General features: G+C 42.2%; 1 protein-coding gene across 2 annotated transcripts in view; it reads right to left on the bottom strand.

The window, feature by feature from the left end:
- Window positions 1-5383: 5383 nt before the first annotated feature.
- Window positions 5384-18422, bottom strand: part of nebl (nebulette) — a 261752-nt gene continuing 248713 nt past the window's right edge. Inside the window, exons 6-8 of one of the 2 annotated variants that reach the window (XM_078234595.1) lie at window positions 12318-12442; window positions 6350-6413; window positions 5384-5555 (exon numbers count right to left, since the gene is read on the bottom strand). In XM_078234595.1, coding sequence (XP_078090721.1) covers window positions 5479-5555; window positions 6350-6413; window positions 12318-12442 — 266 coding nt within the window. In that variant the 3' untranslated portion in view covers window positions 5384-5478. Of the gene's footprint in view, window positions 5556-6099; window positions 6414-12317; window positions 12443-18422 lie in introns of those variants that run through there. The other variant, XM_078234594.1, reaches the window with a different exon arrangement.

Here is an 18422-nt window from a genome sequence, read left to right as displayed (position 1 = left end):
TTCTTCATATGAGTGATCGCTACATGAAATGGGTCCAGTGAAGGTAACAATAGATAAAAATTCTGAAACCTTTCAGAGAAAGCTATTGAATGCTGTAATAAGGATTGAGGAACTAGGATGTGTCTAATGGTCTTCCTTATCCGTGGCCACATAAATCCCTATGCCTTCAATAACCTGCTTTGAATATAAACACAAATTACATAGAAATTATGTTGTATCATTGTCTCAATAATACAAATAGCAATTAACTTACTACCAGGTTCCTTTGTCACTTTTCACATGTTATCAATTTGAGACCATATAAAAAGCTTCTGTTTGGACATCTTCACAGCTGGATGTGAATTTCCTACTCTGGTTAATGGTAAATGTCAGAAATGCTGCTTTAGGGTATTCCCCTTGGCATGCGTTATTTTGTCCTGCTATTTTTGACAATCCCCACTCTATCAACTCTGGGGTTGATCTTACTGCTAGTCATGCCGGTTGATCAGCGTGGCTCAGATCGGGCGAGGTGCAAAAGAATCAGGCTCGTGCCCAGTTTCTCGCCTCTCGCGATGTTGCTGGCCCCGCCCTGCTGGCAAAAGCGGCACCGTGCCCAGAAAGGGTGCGAGGCTGATTTAAATATGCATTAGGTAATTTAAATCCAATTTTAAACTATTCAGGGGCGGAGAATGGCTGGGGTGTTGGGCGGGGGGGTGGGGGTGGGGGAGAGAAAGAGGGGGGATGTCCAATGGGGGGTGGTGGGAAGTGACAGATCTCCCAGTGTGCTGTGTACACACTGTATACAGTGTGTTGGGAGATCCCCTCCCAGTGTGAATAGACTCCGCCCACTCCCCCTGCTGGTGAGAATCATGTTTGGGTTCATTTGTTTTGCTAAGTGCCATACGGGAGCTCGCCTAAAAAAAAAGGGTGCGATTCTCTCCCATTTTCACGCTCATTTGGCACTAGAATTTATTTGTTAAGATCGCGCCCTCTGTCTCTTTCGAACACTGATGCAAATATGGAACTGTCTAGTTACAAACTTCCAATTTTTCTATTAAGACTTCCTTTTAAAAAAAGATATGGAAATGAGCCTCGGTTAAGGTAAATAAAAATGCAAAAGAAATGGAAGATACATTAGATATCAGAAACAATTTGAAGAACTTTCAGGTATATAGTGTCCCTAATGTAGTACAATGAAACACCAAACCCAAATAGAAAATGTATAATCAAATTAATAACAAGACAAAATTCTACTACTCAATCTAGAGATGCTTTGCTTTTCTGGCACAAGGAGAAAAGGTTGTTGGGCATACATTGCCCTGAGAATAAAGGCTCGACAACTGAAAGCTGGCTTTATTTATTTCCATTTAGTTTGCACAGTAAAGTATTATACATATATAGGATATACACTTTAGTAATAGACCAACACAATAGACTGCTGTGTACGAGAATGAATACTTCACTATAAAAATAAGATTTTTTTAGCTATACAAGCAAGTTAGAATAATCCAAGAGACATTTGAAGAATACTCTGCGGGGAAATCAGTAACTTTTCAGAAACAAAAGAATGGAGAAATAATGTTTCAATATAATGTAGAATAATCATCTTTGACTTTTATCTGTAACAATTGTCCATTCACAATTTAGTGACTGGTTTACACTTCTGACCATTCAAATTATAAAACACTTTATTAAACAATTATGGTATTCATTAATGTTTACTTTTTTTTCCAATGATGACATAATCCTACACCAGTTGGAGTGTTTGGTTTGCATGTTTAAGAAGTCACTTTGATTTTCCTGTTTCAGAGTTAACGGGCTGAATAAGGTGAACATAAAACATGTGATGTTATAACAGGTCTTGAGTACTGATTTTGCCATTTGCTTCATCAAACCTGTCCCAAAGCACACTACACCAACTCTCCAAAACAAGTACCGGCCAGGTACAATTTACAGTGAAAGATTGGAGCCACGACATTCAGCAAGATCCCTAGATACACATTCTTTCAAATAGACATTAGTAAATTATCTTAATTAAATTGTGGATTGTAGCCAAAGATGTCACCGGTGGAATTTTATTCAGATATATTTGATGATTACGATGGGAATTCAAAGTCTTAGAAACATAGAAAATAGGAGCAGGAGGAGGCCATTTGGCCCTTCAGGACTGCTCTGTGATCATGGCTGATCATCCAATTCAATAGCCTGATCCCACCTTCCCCACATTTCCTTTGACCCCCTTCACCTTGAGTGCTATATCGAATTGTTTCTTGAAAATATACAATGTTTTGGCCTCAACTATTTTGTGCGGCAGCAAATTCCATAGGCTGTCCACTCCCTGGGTGAATAAATTTCTCCTGGTCTCTGTCCTAAATGGTCTACCTTGTATCCTCAGACTGTGACCCATGGTTCTGGACACCCCCACCATCGGGTATATCATTCTTGCATCTAGCTTGTCTCGTCCTGTTAAGAATTTTATAGGTTTCTATGAGGTCCCCCCTCATTCTTCCCAACTCCAGTGAATACAACCCTAACCAACTCATTCTCTCCTCATACATCAGTCCTGCCATCCCAGGGGTCAGTTTGGTAAACTTTCTTTGGACTCCTTCTAGAGCAAGAAGATCCTTCTCAGGCAAAGAGACCAAAACTGCACACAATATTCCAAGTGTGACCTCACCAAGGTCCTGTATAATTGCAGCAAGACATTCCTGTTTCTGCATTCGAATCCTCTCACTTTGAAGACTAACATACCATTTGCCATTTTTACTGCCTACTGTGCCTGCATGCTTACCTTCAGTGACTGGTGTGCAATGACACCCAAGTCTCATTGTACATTCTGCTCTCCTAATTCATGGCCAGATAATAATCTGCCTTCTCATTTTTGCTATCAAAGTGGATAACCTCACATTTATCCAAATTATACTTCATCTGCCATTCATTTGCCCACTCACTCAACTTGTCCAAATAACACTGAAGAATCTCTACATCCTCCTCACAGATCACCCATCCAGTTTTGTGTCATCTGCAAATTTGGAGATATATTCAGTTCCCTCATCTAAATGATTAACATATTCTGAATACCAATGCATCCACTATTTTTGGAACTACTTCCTTAAGTACTCAGGCCCTAGAGATTTATCAGCCTTCAATCCCATCAGTTTCCCCAACACCATTTCTTTACTAATAATGATCGCCTTCTGTTCCTCCCTCTCACTAAAAACCTGTGTTCCCCAACATTTCTGGTATCTTATTTGTGTCCTCCTTTGTAAAGACAGAACCAAAGTATGTATTGAGTTCGTCAGCCATTTCTTTGTTCCCCATTATAAATTCCTGTTTCTGACTGTAAGGGACTTATTGATGAAGACAAATGTCTTTTTCTCCTCACATAGAAACTAAGAGTCAATTTTTATGTTTCCTGCAAGCTTACCATCATTTTCCCTTTCTTAATCATTCTCTTGGTCCTTTGCTGAATTCTAAACTGCTCCCAATCCTCAGGTCTGTTGTTTTTCTTGGCCAATTTGTATGCCTCTCCTTTGGATCGAATGCTATCTCTAATTTCTCTTATAAGCCATGGTTTGGCCAGTTTTCAGTTTTGCTTTTGCGCCACAAACAAACAAACAATTGTTGCAATTCACGCGTGTGCTCTTTGAATGTTTGCCATTACCTATCCAGCATTATCCCTTTAAGTGACATTTCCCAATCTATCATTGCCCACTCGCACCTCATTTCACCTTAGTTTCCTTTATTAAAGTGCAGGACCCTAATCTCAGAATCAACAACATCATTCTCCATCTTGATGAAAAATTCCATCATGTTATGGTCATTCATCTTCAAGGGGGTCTCGCACAACTAGATTGCCAATTATTCCTTTCTCATTACACAATACCCAGTCTAGAATAACCTGCTCTCTAGCTGGTTCCTCAATGTATTGGTCCAGAAAACCATCCTACTCCAGGAATTCCTCCTCTTTGGTGTTGTGACCAATTTGATTTGCCCAATCCATGTGCAGATTTAAATCACCCATAATTACAGATGTTCCTTTATTGCATGCATCTCTAATTTCCTATTTAATGTCGCTCCCAACATCATCACTATAGTTTAAGGGTCTTGTATACAATTCCTACAATTTTTTGCCCCCTGACATTTCTCAGCTCTATCCATATAGATTCCACATTGTCAGAACTAATGGGGGCAATTGTCTCAGAAATGTTTTAAGTGCTGAATTCGCAGGAAAAATTGTGTAAATAGCGATTGTTTTTTCAGTGGGAGTTCAGACTCGAATCTCCCACACTGTGCAATGCAGAGGTCACAATCGTAATATCATTAAAAGCTCGGGGGTGGGGCCTAGTCACACCAGAATCTGTAGTTCTGGAACTCTGCACATGCGCAGTGGCCCCGAACTGTCAGTCTGCAGTTTGCTGGTCAGCTCGATCGCCCATTCAGCACCAGAAGCTTAACCAAATTGAATTTCTCCTGCATTGTGCCCTAGAAAATAACTAGAATATCCCATGTAGGAACATAGGAACATTGTTGTAAAAACCCAATTGGTTCACAAATGTCTGATAGAGAAGGAAATGAAATCTGCCATCCTTACCTGGTCTGGCCTACATGCGACTCCAGACCCACAGTAATATGGTTGACACTTAATCATCCTCTGAAGCAAGCTACTTAGTCCGTGGACAATTACAGATGGTCCATAAACACTGGCCCACATTTCATTAAATAATTTTTAAAATATTGAGCACGTACCCATTATCCTAACCAATGACATAACCAAGTCAGTAATTTGCCTTCAATTCAACAATCATTAATATTAACTTGCAGTCTCTTATATATAACCTTATCAAATGCCTTCTGGAAGTTTATATAATTTTTATTCATAGACATTCCACGTTACTCTTTAGCTACTTCCTCAAAAAACTCTATTTGGTCATTAAGTATGACTTACTCTTTAAAAATGCTTGTTGTTTCTCTCTAATCAATTCAAATTTTGCTCATTCTGTTCTTAATTACACATATCAATGACATCCTCACATCAGACATTAGACCAACAGTTTTATAATTTTCTGATTTATAATCTGATTTATAGCAGGTCTATAATTTTCACTCTCAATCTCCTCAAATAGTAAAGTAGCAATAGCTAACATCTCAGAATGTTACACAATAAACATCTGCACAAAAATCGCAATGTCTACACAGCATTCATGTAAAGTGCAATAGCTTTCTGGCTTTGAAAGAAATATTGACTACCAGTCAAAAAACATACTTCAGTTTCTTTATTTAACCCTTTATGGCACTAGTCACAGCATTGTTGTGCCAGTCATACAGAACTATTCATTCACCAGGATAAAAGTTAATGAGAGTTACTTTATAACCAATTCAATAAACTGTCTTTATTGGCTAACAAGACATTGTAGACAAAGCATGCAGAACCAATAACCAAACCAAGCAAAGCAATGCAAAACAAACCAAACCAGGTGACACTTGTATATTAGGACTTCAGTTTCGAATAATCCAAATTACTCCATGGTTAAAAAGGCAAAAATTTCTTCTGGAGTTAAACATTGCAGAGCAACCTGTACAGGGACAATTCATTTCAGTGTTAAGAAAGTGCTTGAAATATCCACAGTGCATAGGAAGAAAGACAAAAGTTCCACTAAGGAAATACTTCAAGTTATACAGCTGACATTAGTAATCGTGTGCATCTCACAGGCAAAATACAAATGTGCACTAGTTACTATTAAATCTCTCCAATATTAACCCACATTCAGTTGTAACAGACATTATCTTCAGGATAAGTATCTTGAACTTAGACCACTTTGCAAAAACAGAAATCTGCAAATACTCTAGAAGCAAACTAAGCAAAATTGCACATAGCAATTGATCTTATCACACTTGTGATACAGTAAGCTATGATCAGAGCTGATCATAACTTGTAACACAAGTCCAACAGCTGAAAAAGTTTCTGTTCCGCTGTTAAAGACTAGCACAATCATTGTTGATACATCAACATTATTAAAAGCCTTACTGACTGCAGGAAACCATGGTCTATTATACTGCCTTCCTAAGATTGGTCAGTAAGAAGAACAGTTTCTTAGAAAGTCCTAAGAATACATCAGGAATATAATAATGAAAAGCTACTTAGATAGCAAACAGGATTTTAATATACTTAACAGGTTCATCTCTTCCTCAACATTTTAATTACCATTTAGTGTAATAAAAATAAAGGATTAAGCACGAACGGCGAGAAACTGGATTCAGTGAAGAGGTTCAACATAGTTTGCTGGAAGCATTCCAGTTTTTCCAGTTCTCTGGACGGTGCCATACATCCAACCCTCATCAATTGCTTGTACATTGATAATGTAATCACCATCTTTGAAGGAAACTTCATCCTCATCAGCAGCAGTGTAGTCATACATTGCTCGGTATGTCCTCTGGAATGAAAATACATGCAATTAATACAGAATTACTTTCTAAAACAGTCAACAAAGAAACATCAGGGAAACATTTGTTAAAGTAAATAGCTCAAGGTTAAGTGGTCACTGCTGGAACTACAAGTCCTGGGGAGAACCAATGTCGTCGGATGTCTGATTTCAGGTATGTCCAGGCATTTTGGTCAGGTTTTAGAGTCCAGGGAGTAGGCACAAAGTGGGTTTATGAGGGGGGGGGGAGGGGGGGCGAAAGAGAACAGATTTGGGCAGGAAGGAGGCGGTAAAGCTTTGCTCAATGTGCCTCTTCACCTTCAAAGATGCAGGTGGGGGCTGTAAAATTCACAATACCTGCTTTCGTAAGTACAAGTTCCTTTTTACCTAGAATGTGCAGTTGCAATGTTACAGTTTTTCTTAAGCAGGAAAAGAACTCATATTTAGATGTAGTGCCTTTCATAATCTCTGTCCACACCAAGGGCTTTACAGCCAATTAAATCCTTGTAAAGTGTCGTTGCTGTTGTATTGTAAGGAAACATGGCAGTTAATCTGCTCACAACAAAATCCAATAAACGACAATGAGATGAATCGTCTGATAGCATGCTTCTGGTATTGCTGTTTGAGAGATAAGAAATATAAGAACATAAGAAATAGGAGCAGGAGTAGGCCATCTGGCCCTTCGAGCCTGCCCCGCCATTCAACAAGATCATGGCTGATCTGAAGCGAATCAGTTCCACTTACCCGCCTGCTCCCCATAACCCCTAATTCCCTTATCGATCAGAAAACTATCTACCCGTGATTTAAACATATTCAACCAGGAAGCCTCCACCACTTCAATGGGCAGAGAATTCCAGAGATTCACTACCCTCTGAGAGAAGAAGTTCCCCCTCAACTCTGTTCTGAACCGACCCCCCCTTATTTTGAGGCTGTGCCCTCTAGTTCTGGTTTCCCTTCTAAGTGGAAAGAATCTCTCCACCTCTACCCTATCCAGCCCCTTCATTATCTTATATGTCTCTCTAAGATCACCCCTCATCCTTCTAAACTCCAACGAGTACAGACCCAATCTGTTTAATCTCTCCTCATAAGCTACACCCCTCATCTCCGGTATCAACCTGGTGAACCTTCTCTGCACTCCCTCCAAGGCCAATATATCCTTTCGCAAATAAGGGGACCAAAACTGCACACAGTACTCCAGTTGCGGCCTCACCAGTGCCTTGTACAGTTGCAGCAAGACCTCCCTGCTTTTATATTCTATCCCCCTCGCGATAAAGGCCAACATTCCATTCGCCTTCTTGATCACCTGCTGCACCTGCAGACTGAGTTTTTGCGATTCCTGCACAAGGACCCCCAGGTCCCTCTGCACAATCGCACGATGTAATTTTTCTCCATTTAAATAATATTCCAATTTCCTATTATTTCTTCCAAAGTGGATAACCTCACATTTGCTAACGTTATATTCCATCTGCCAGATCCTCGCCCACTCGCTCAGCCTATCCAAATCTCTCTGCAGACTTTCTGCGTCCTCCACGCAATTCGCTTTCCCACTCACCTTCGTGTCATCAGCAAACTTGAATACCCTACATTCAGTCCCCTCCTCCAGATCATCTATGTAAATGGTAAACAATTGAGGCCCCAGCACCGATCCCTGCGGCACGCCACTGGTCACCAACTGCCAACCAGAAAAGCACCCATTTATCCCAACTCTCTGCTTCCTGTTAGATAGCCAATCCCCAATCCACGCCAACACCTTACCCCTAACTCCGTGTACCCCAATCTTCTGCAGCAACCTTTTGTGAGGCACCTTATCAAACGCCTTCTGGAAATCTAAAAACACCACATCCACCGGTTCCCCTCTGTCAACCGCACTAGTGACATCTTCATAAAAGTCCAGTAGATTCGTCAAACACCACTTTCCCTTCATGAATCCATGCTGCGTCTGCTTGATCGAACCATTCTTATTCAGGTGCTCTGTTATTTCCTCTTTAATAATGGACTCTAGCATCTTCCCAACTACGGACGTTAAGCTAACCGGCCTGTAGTTACCCGCCTTTTGTCTACTTCCTTTTTTAAACAGCGGCGTAACAGTAGTTGTTTTCCAGTCAGCCGGCACTACCCCAGAGTCCAGCGAACTTTGATAAATTAGTACTAACGCATCTGCTATTACCTCAGCCATTTCCTTCAGTACCCTGGGATGCATTCCATCCGGGCCCGGGGACTTGTCTACCTTCAGTCCTATTAGTCTACCAAGCACCACCTCCTTAGTAACAGTAATTGTATTAAGGACCTCCCCTCCCACCAACTCTCGATCTCTAATATTCGGCAAACTATTTGTGTCTTCCACCGTGAAGACCGACACAAAGAACTTATTTAAAGTCTCAGCCATTTCCTCGTTTTCCACTATTAAATCCCCCCTCTCATCTTCCAAGGGTCCAACATTCACTCTAGCCACTCTATTCCTTTTTATATACTTGTAAAAACTTATACTATCATTTTTTATATTTTGAGGTAGTTTAGTTTCATAATCTATCTTTCCTTTCTTAATCACTTTCTTAGTCGTTCTTTGTTTTTCTTTAAAGCTTTCCCAATCCACTAATTCTCCACTATTTTTGGCCACTCTGTACGCATCTGATTTTATTTTAATACTCTCCTTTATTTCCTTCGTTATCCACGTCCGGTTATCCTTTTTCTTACAGCCCTTCTTTATCACCGGAATATATTTTTGCTGAGTACTTAAAAAAATCTCCTTAAAAATCCTCCACTGTTCCTCAGCTGTCCTACTACCAGTCTGCTCGCCCAGTCTACATTAGCCAATTCCACCCTCATCCTATCATACTCCCCTCTGTTCAAGCAGAGGACACTGGTTTGGGACCCTACTTTCTCACCCTCCAACTGTATCAGAAATTCCACCATATTATGATCACTCATCCCAAGAGGATCCTTCACAAGAAGATCCTTAATCCTACCTGTCTCATTGCACAGAACCAGATCCAAGATAGCTCGCTCTCTCGTAGGTTCTGTAACATACTGTTCAATGAAACAATCCCGACAGCATTCCAAGAACTCTTCCTCAAGCCCTCCACGTCCAATTTGAGTCGACCAATCAATATGTAGGTTAAAATCCCCCATGATTATTGCCGTTCCACTTTTGCACGCATCCATTATTTGCTTGTTTATAGCCCTCCCCACCTCTAAGTTATTATTTATTATTTGGGGGCCTATAGACCACGCCTACCAGTGTCTTTCTCCCCCTACTATTCCTTATCTCCACCCACAACGATTCCACGTTTTGCTCCTTAGAGCCTATGTCGTCTCTCACTACCGTCCTGATATTATCCTTTATTAACAAAGCTACCTCACCTCCTTTTTCTACCTGTCTATCCTTCCTAAATGCCTGATAACCCTGTATATTCAGTTCCCAGTCCCGGTCACCCTGCAACCACGTTTCTGTGATGGACACTAGATCATATTCATTTGTATGGATTTGTGCCATCAACTCATTTACTTTGTTTCGAATGCTTCGTGCATTCAGGCAAAGTGTCTTTATGCCAGCCTTTATCTGGACCCGGTTTGTTGAAGCGCTACTAACATCTCCCAAGCCCTCTCCTCCTTTAGCTAGTTGTTTATTCACTATACTCCTGGCATTAGAGTAGACACATCTCAATCCTATGGTCTGACCTTTCCCCTTCTCTGTTCCCAGTCCACCTGCCCTCTTGCACTGCCTATAACCCTTCTCTGTTTGCGAGCTACCTTCCTCACTCTCAGTCACGTCACTTTGATCCCCTCCCCCCAACCTATCTAGTTTAAACTCTCCCCAGTAGCCTTAGCCAACCTGAGCACTGAGAAAAGTCCCCCTCTTTGCAAAGTTTTTGTGATATTTTACATCCACCTGAATGGCAAACATGGCCTCAGTTTAATGTTGTCTCTACTTCAGTAATCTACTGACGTGTCAGCCCAGGTTACGTGCACGAGTCTCTGCAATGGAGCTTGAAGCTGTGACCTTCTTTCTGATTCAGAGGCATAAATCCTGCTACTGAGTCAAGGTTAACTGAAAAGTTGCAATCCAAAGTTAAATAAATCTATAAACTCTGACAGGTATGGGCATAAAAGGCTGTTGGGTGACTCTTTTGTTGTTTTATTTCAGGAGATTTCACAAAAGCCGTGCATCTAAGTTGTCAGACAGATTCAGGAAAAAAAGTTCTATATATATTCACATAGCCAAGAACAGGATATAATTGTGTGTATAAGTTTTTAACTTGTTTATATTTCATTATACATAGAATTGCATAATGAGTTCAGTTCCATTAAAAATAGGAAAGGTAAATGGCTTCATAATATATTTTTCGACATTTCCATAAGTCATTGCTAGCTCTAATAATGAAAAAGCAACGATGTAAAACAACATTACCACATGTGAACAAGTCATTACAGTTTCATCCCTTTTTAAATTACACTGAATAAACTGCAGGAGTCAAATGTTAACAAACACAACACTACATATAACAGTAAATCAATGCCCTCTCAATTTGCAATCCAGACAAACGTTCAGGACACATAAATCAGCAAAGTAGTTCAGTGCAAGATATTTCAAAATTCAATTGAAGAAATCCAAGCTGTCCAGAAGGAAGGGGGGGGGGGGGGGAAGCAAATCTAAGGGAGTATTCTTATTCTGTCTGATCCCCCTTTTTATATAGTCTACGCTGGAAAGTGAACACCAGCAATATTTTCTTTGATTTGCTCGGCTGCTGAGGGTCAGGCAGAATGGGGTTTTTCCTCTGCACTCAGCTGCTGCTTCACATCAGCCAAGCACATCAGGAAATGGAGGAGCACATCTTGAAATCTGTGCCAGCTTAAAAGTTAGGCCACCACTATATATATATATATATATAAAATATATAAAAGGCAAATTACTGCAGATGATGGAATCTGAAACAAAATCAGAAAGTGCTGGAAAATCTCTGCAGCCCTGACAGCATCCGTGGAGAGAGAATAGAGTCAACGTTACGAGTCAGGATGATCCTTTGTCAGGAACCCATACCACTGGCTGCAAGAGGCAGATAACCAAACAATAGCACGGTTCCCTTGGGGCTTATGGTTCCTTAGAAATCCCCATGCTGGGCTGAAGTAAGGTCCCCTGGTGTTTGTAATGGAACTATTCAAGAGGCCATGCATTAGTGATGTCATGGAGCAGAAATGAGGGAAGAACCTTCATTCGAGCTCATCTGACTCCAAACCGTTGAGAAATCTTCTCAAAGAGCACAATGGAAAAAATATTTTTCCTCATAAAATGGGGGAAGTTAAAGCTCTGCCTCTTTTTAAAGGGAGAGTGATGTGTGCCTGTTTCATAGTGCATCCATTCTATAAACCATAAGCAGTGTAATAACCATACATAATAAAAGCAAATTACTGCGGATGCTGGAATCTGAAACCAAAAGAGAAAATGCTGGAAAGTCTCAGCAGCTCTGGCAGCATCTGTAAAGAGAGAAAAGAGCTGACGTTCCAGGTCCAGGTGATCCTTTGTCAAAGCCAATAACGATACATATTTTATTAACTTTCCACCCTCTTCCCTTTTTTTTAATAAATAACTTTAAGATTCCTGAATTATTGGCCAGTTCCTTTCAAGCAATTCAACTTATAATTGAACATATAATGTCTGACACTTTTTAAAAAATAAACTAACACTGCTGGGAGATATATAGATAGGTTTATAGTCCTGAATATTTCCCCCATTGTTCGGAAAAACATGGGTCAATTAGTTGGTGGAAAACTTGCTTTTCTTTAAAAAAAACAACAAATAATTCACCTAATGATTAATACAATGCAAGGGAAAATCCACCAGCATGAACCCAATGGGTCGAGTGATCTCCTCTTGTGAGCAAACGTTTCGATGACTCATTAATCAGTGAAGACACTCACCATATTGATCGCATGAGGAAGAGAATGCTGCGGCCTCATAGAGGAAACACTGGACTGATGCATATAGCCATATCCAGCAGAATGAGGGGAATGCATCTGCTGATAAGCTCCAGGAAGTACAGCAGCTAATTGATAACAAAAACAACACATCAAGCTCAAAAGCAAAACATTACAATTTTGACACTTTTTGATTTAATTTTGTGTTTACCTCAATGCACGCAAAACGTAAAGGGCGATATTTTCTGGCCTCCTAGCCACGTGTTTCCCGCCGGCGGGAGGTGGCACATTGTTTGCTAGCGGCAGGATTCTCTGGTCCCACCACTGTCAATGGGAATTCCCATTGACATCACCCCATGCCAGTGGGAAACCCGCAGGCAGAGGTGCGCTGCCAGCAGGACTGGAGAATCCCACCAGCATGAATGGCTGGAGAACTCCGGCCAAAATAGTTTCTCGTGAATAAGATCCAAGTTCCGTGTTGCAAACCACAGTTAGCTCTTAGGATGAAATCAAACGACCAGCTACCAATTTTTGCGAGTAATTTTGATTTACAGAAAGGATCTGAAATTCTGGGAAAACTCAGCCGAAAGCCCAGATTTTCATTCTGTTTATCCTGGCACCATTAAGGAAAGTTTTTTTTTAAGTTATCTTCAAGGCCTTTGCTGGCTTCCCAACTCAACACTCTCCTAAACATCCTGATATCCACACGCAGAAATTTGTAAGTCACCGTCAGTGAACACCACACGTGCTGTTAAAGTTCCAATAGATGGTAATCTAAGAAATCACTTGATTTTGTGGGAAATTCCACTTTGTACACTATTGGTCTCGCTGTAAAAACCCTTGAAAAAGTTGTTTTATTGAACAAGGCGTTACTAGGCTTTAAAAAATTCATATATTTATAAAATAAGAATTTGTCCATGATATTTTAGCTTTTAAATTAACCTGATCTGTATGTTTCAAACATTATTTTACTCCCTATAAAATCATTAAAACAAGAACATAGTCAGTGCTTGATATTTTCCATTTTCTGTCTGAGAATTCTTCAAAGTGATTGGCTATATGACCTGCTTGCTGACATCTATGTCACTGGCTATCACAGATCCCCTATAGCTGGTGTCGGTAAGAAATTTACTTTCTCCAAGGTGAAATCTATTCCACAGAGATGGGGTACATTTCGACAAGGTCAGCATTGAGTGCATCATTTTGCTGGGCAGCATCACGGTGGCACAGCGATTAGCATTGCTGCCTCACAGCACCAGGGACCCGGCTTGGGTCACTGTCTGTGCAGAGTCTGCACGTTCTCCCCGTGTCTCTGTGAGTTTCCTCCAGGTGCTCCAGTTTCCTCCCACAATCCAAAAGACGTGCTGGTTAGGTGCATTAGTCATGCTAAATTCTCCCTCAGTGTATCCGAACAGGTGCTGGAGTGTGGCGACTTGGGGATTTTCACAGTAACTTCATTGCAGTGTTAACATAAGCCTACTTGTGACATTAATAAATAAAATAAACTTTGCTGTTAACTGCAAAATCCCAGCTATGATATACTTCTAAGCCTGAAGGAAACATTAAAGGATGGTGAAGGCAGAATATCAATGTTCAAAAAATGTCCATAATTGAAAGAAATTTTTGATTAAAATAGAATATACAAGTTTCAGTTTAGAAAACATAGATTAGGTAAAAATACTTTATATTTAAACTAATTTGTCAGGGGAGTGGGAAAAGGAGTTGTAGTCCAGAAGTCAGTGTTGAGGGTGGTGAGGTATTGGGGAAGGTATCAAGGTCAAGGGTGGGTACCGGTAGACAGGAAGATGGGTTGAAGTGTGTCTACTTCAATGCAAGGAGCATCCGGAACAAGGTGGATGAACTTGGGGCGTGGATTGCTACTTGGGACTACGATGTTGTGGCCATTACGGAGACGTGGGTAGAACAAGGACAGGAATGGTTGTTGGACGTTCCGGGGTAGAGATGTTTCAGTAAGTGTAGGGAAGCTGGTAAAAGAGGTGGAGGAGTAGCATTGTTAATCAAGGATAGTTTAACGGCTGCGGAAAAGCACTTTGAGGGGGATATGCACACTGAGGTAATATGGGCTGCAGTTAGAAACAGGAAAGGAGCGGTCACGTTGCTAGGAGTTTACTATAGGCCCCCAAATAGTAATAGAGATGTGGAGGAAGAAATTGCTAAGCAGATTATGGATACGTGTGGGGGTCACAGGGTAGTTGTCATGGGGGACTTTAACTTTCCAAATATTGATTGGAACCTTTGTAGGTCAAATAGTTTGGATGGGGCACTTTTTGTGCAGTGTGTGCAGGAGGGTTTCCTGACACAATATGTGGATAGGCCGACAAGGGGTGAGGCCACATTGGATTTGGTACTGGGAAATGAACCGGGCCAAGTGTTAGATTTGGTTGTGGGAGAGAACTTTGGAGATAGTGACCACAATTCGGTGTCTTTTGTTATTGCAATGGAGAGGGATAGGGCCGGACGGCAGGGCAAGGCTTACAATTGGGGGAGAGGTAATTATGATGCGATTAGGCAAGAATTAGGGGGCATAAGATGGGAACAGAAACTGTCAGGGAAAGGCACTGATGAAAAGTGGAACTTTTTCAAGGAACAAATACTGGGTGTCCTTGATAGGTATGTCCCTGTCAGGCAGGGAGGAAATGGCCGAGTGAGGGAACCGTGGTTCACAAAAGAGGTGGAATGTCTTGTGAAAAGGAAGAGGGAAGCTTATGTAGGGATGAGGAAACAAGGTTCAGATGGCTCGACTGAGGGTTACAAGTTAGCAAGGAACGAGCTGAAAAAGGGGCTGAGGAGAGCTAGGAGGGGACATGAGAAGTCCTTGGCGGGTCGGATCAAGGAAAACCCCAAGGCTTTTTACTCTTATGTGAGGAATAAAAGAATGACCAGGGTGAGGTTAGGGCCGGTCAAGGACAGTGGTGGGAACTTGTGTATGGAATCAGTAGAGATAGGCGAGGTGATGAATGAATACTTTTCTTCAGTGTTCACCAAGGAGAGGGGCCATGTTTTTCAGGAAGAGAAGGTGTTACAGGCTAATAGGCTGGAGGAAATAGATGTTTGGAGGGAGGATGTATTGGCAGTTTTGAATAAACTGAAGGTCGATAAGTCCCCTGGGCCTGATGAAATGTATCCTAGGATTCTTTGGGAGGCGAGGGATGAGATTGCAGAGCCTTTGGCTTTGATCTTTGGGTCCTCGCTGTCCACGGGGATGGTGCCAGAGGACTGGAGAGTGGCAAATGTTGTTCCTCTGTTTAAGAAAGGGAATAGAAATGACCCTGGTAATTATAGACCGGTTAGTCTGACTTCGGTGGTTGGAAAATTGATGGAAAAGGTCCTTAGGGATGGGATTTACGACCATTTAGAAAGATGCGGATTAATCCGGGATAGTCAGCACGGATTTGTGAAGGGCAAATCGTGCCTCACAAATTTGATAGAATTTTTTGAGGAGGTAACTAGGTGTGTTGATGAAGGTAGGGCGGTTGATGTCATATACATGGATTTTAGTAAGGCGTTTGATAAGGTCCCCCATGGTCGGCTTATGATGAAAGTAAGGAGGTGTGGGATAGAGGGAAAGTTGGCCGATTGGATAGGTAACTGGCTGTCTGATCGAAGACAGAGGGTGGTGGTGGATGGAAAATTTTCGGACTGGAGGCAGGTTGCTAGCGGAGTGCCGCAGGGATCGGTGCTTGGTCCTCTGCTCTTTGTGATTTTTATTAATGACTTAGAGGAGGGGGCCGAAGGGTGGATCAGTAAATTTGCTGATAACACCAAGATTGGTGGAGTAGTGGATGAGGTGGAGGGGTGTTGTAGGCTGCAAAGAGACATAGATAGGATGCAAAGCTGGGCTGAAAAATGGCAAATGGAGTTTAACCCTGATAAATGTGAGGTGATTCATTTTGGTAGGACTAATTTAAATGTGGATTACAGGGTCAAAGGTAGGGTTCTGAAGACTGTGGAGGAACAGAGAGATCTTGGGGTCCATATCCACAGATCTCTAAAGGTTGCCACTCAAGTGGATAGAGCTGTGAAGAAGGCATATAGTGTGTTAGCTTTTATTAACAGGGGGTTGGAGTTTAAGAGCCATGGGGTTTTGCTGCAACTGTACAGGACCTTGGTGAGACCGCATTTGGAATATTGCGTGCAGTTCTGGTCACCTCACTATAAGAAGGATGTGGAAGCGCTGGAAAGAGTGCAGAGGAGATTTACTAGGATGCTGCCTGGTTTGGAGTGTCGGTCTTATGAGGAAAGGTTGAGGGAGCTGGGGCTGTTCTCTCTGGAGCGGAGGAGATTGAGGGGAGACTTAACAGAGGTTTATAAAATGATGAAGGGGATAGATCGAGTGAACGTTCAAAGACTATTTCCTCGGGTGGATGGAGCTATTACAAGGGGGCATAACTATAGGGTTCATGGTGGGAGATATAGGAAGGATATCAGAGGTAGGTTCTTCACGCAGAGAGTGGTTGGGGTGTGGAATGGACTGCCTGCAGTGATAGTGGAGTCAGACACTTTAGGAACATTTAAGCGGTTATTGGATAGGCACATGGAGCACACCAGGATGGTAGGGAGTGGGATAGCTTGATCTTGGTTTCAGATGAAGGTCGGCACAACATCGTGGGCCGAAGGGCCTGTTCTGTGCTGTACTGTTCTATGTTCTATGGTACAAACTTTGGTGGTGGTGGTTTAAGCAATCTTCCACTTTTATCAGAAGACAGCATTGGCAGTGCTATGGGTGCCAAATAGCTGCTTGTTGTGGGAGGACAGAGAAATTAGTGGACTCCCACCTGAGGTTAGACCAGAGAGGTGATTCCAAGGGATAGGGCCATGTGTAGGCCAGGAGCAACACAGCTTTTAGGTAGGCCCAACTTTTCACACCACAACATTTAGAACACCTGTCATTTTATGAACAGTGACGAGTGGTCCTTTTAAGGTCAGGCTCCTATAGTACAAATGAGCAGTATGCATGCTGTCCATGCTCCAGCAAGAATATGGTATAGGGCTCTGATCTGCATGTTTTGGGAGCTTTCCACTGGAAGGAAGTGGACAGGCCACTTGCCTATTGTAGTCCCAGCTAAAAGTTACACCAAGTAAGCTTTGGTCATCTCCAGGGAGCACCATCTTTGTCAATAGGTCCTGTGTTTGGCTTTGACCTATGTTGCCTTCCTGTCCCTCTTTCCTCTCCTGATGCCCAGGGTTCTTCCCTTCCTATGAAGAATGTTGCTGCTCAGTGCCACTGGGCCAAGGATCTGACAGTTGTGCCCCCACTACCAGCTGTGGCCTTTCTGCTGGGCTGGGTGACTGCCCAGTTGTCCTTGGCAGTCTTGCCTCCTATTCCTCTGCCCCACTATGCCAATTCGATTCAAACCTCGAGCCAAGTGACCACTCTCTATCACCAAATGATCTTTGAACTCCATCCATTCCTGACCCCGCCCCCCGCCCCAGCAATTTCCAATTGCCAGCTGAGTGAGACATGGATGAACAGCAGTTAGGAAGTGCCCAAGAGCTCCTGGGAAAATGCTCATTTTCTGAACAGTGTGCTCCTTTAAACTTCTGGCACAAAGAAACTACCCTCAGGAGCTGAAACAGGGGCTGAATTTTCAGGGCCCTCTAAAGGCAGGAAAGATCTTGTAAATACCAGCACCAGTCTTGGTGCCAATTTTAAGGTGCTGAATTCAGCGTTGGCAATAATGATAGAAATGGAATCCCAAATCAGGGTATCTTGTTAAGTGCTCATTGGGGGAAGAGGGGGATTGAATTTTTAAAGAAGCGGGCAGGTTGCCTATACCTTCAGAAATGAACCAGGTAAAGACAGGCGAGTAAAGAGTGGGTGCCACTATTGGCTGCCTCAGGCCATCACCCAGGCCCCATAAGAGGGTCAGCAGATGAAAAATGAACCTGTTAGGGGGTGCTCTTGGCACTACACAGGTGATAGCGAGAGTGGTCACTCGGCTCGAGGTTTGAATCGAATTGGCATAGTGGGGCAAAGGATTAGGAGGCAAGACTGCCAAAGACAACTGGGCAGTCACCCAGCCCAGCAGGAAGGCCACAGCTGGTACTGGGGGCATAACTGTCAGATCTTTGGCCCAGTGGCACTGA

Source organism: Mustelus asterias, chromosome 2 (genome assembly GCF_964213995.1).
Source record: "Mustelus asterias chromosome 2, sMusAst1.hap1.1, whole genome shotgun sequence".
In the NCBI taxonomy this organism is placed as follows: Eukaryota; Metazoa; Chordata; class Chondrichthyes; order Carcharhiniformes; family Triakidae; genus Mustelus; species Mustelus asterias.
This window is presented reverse-complemented; position numbering and strand designations above follow the sequence as displayed.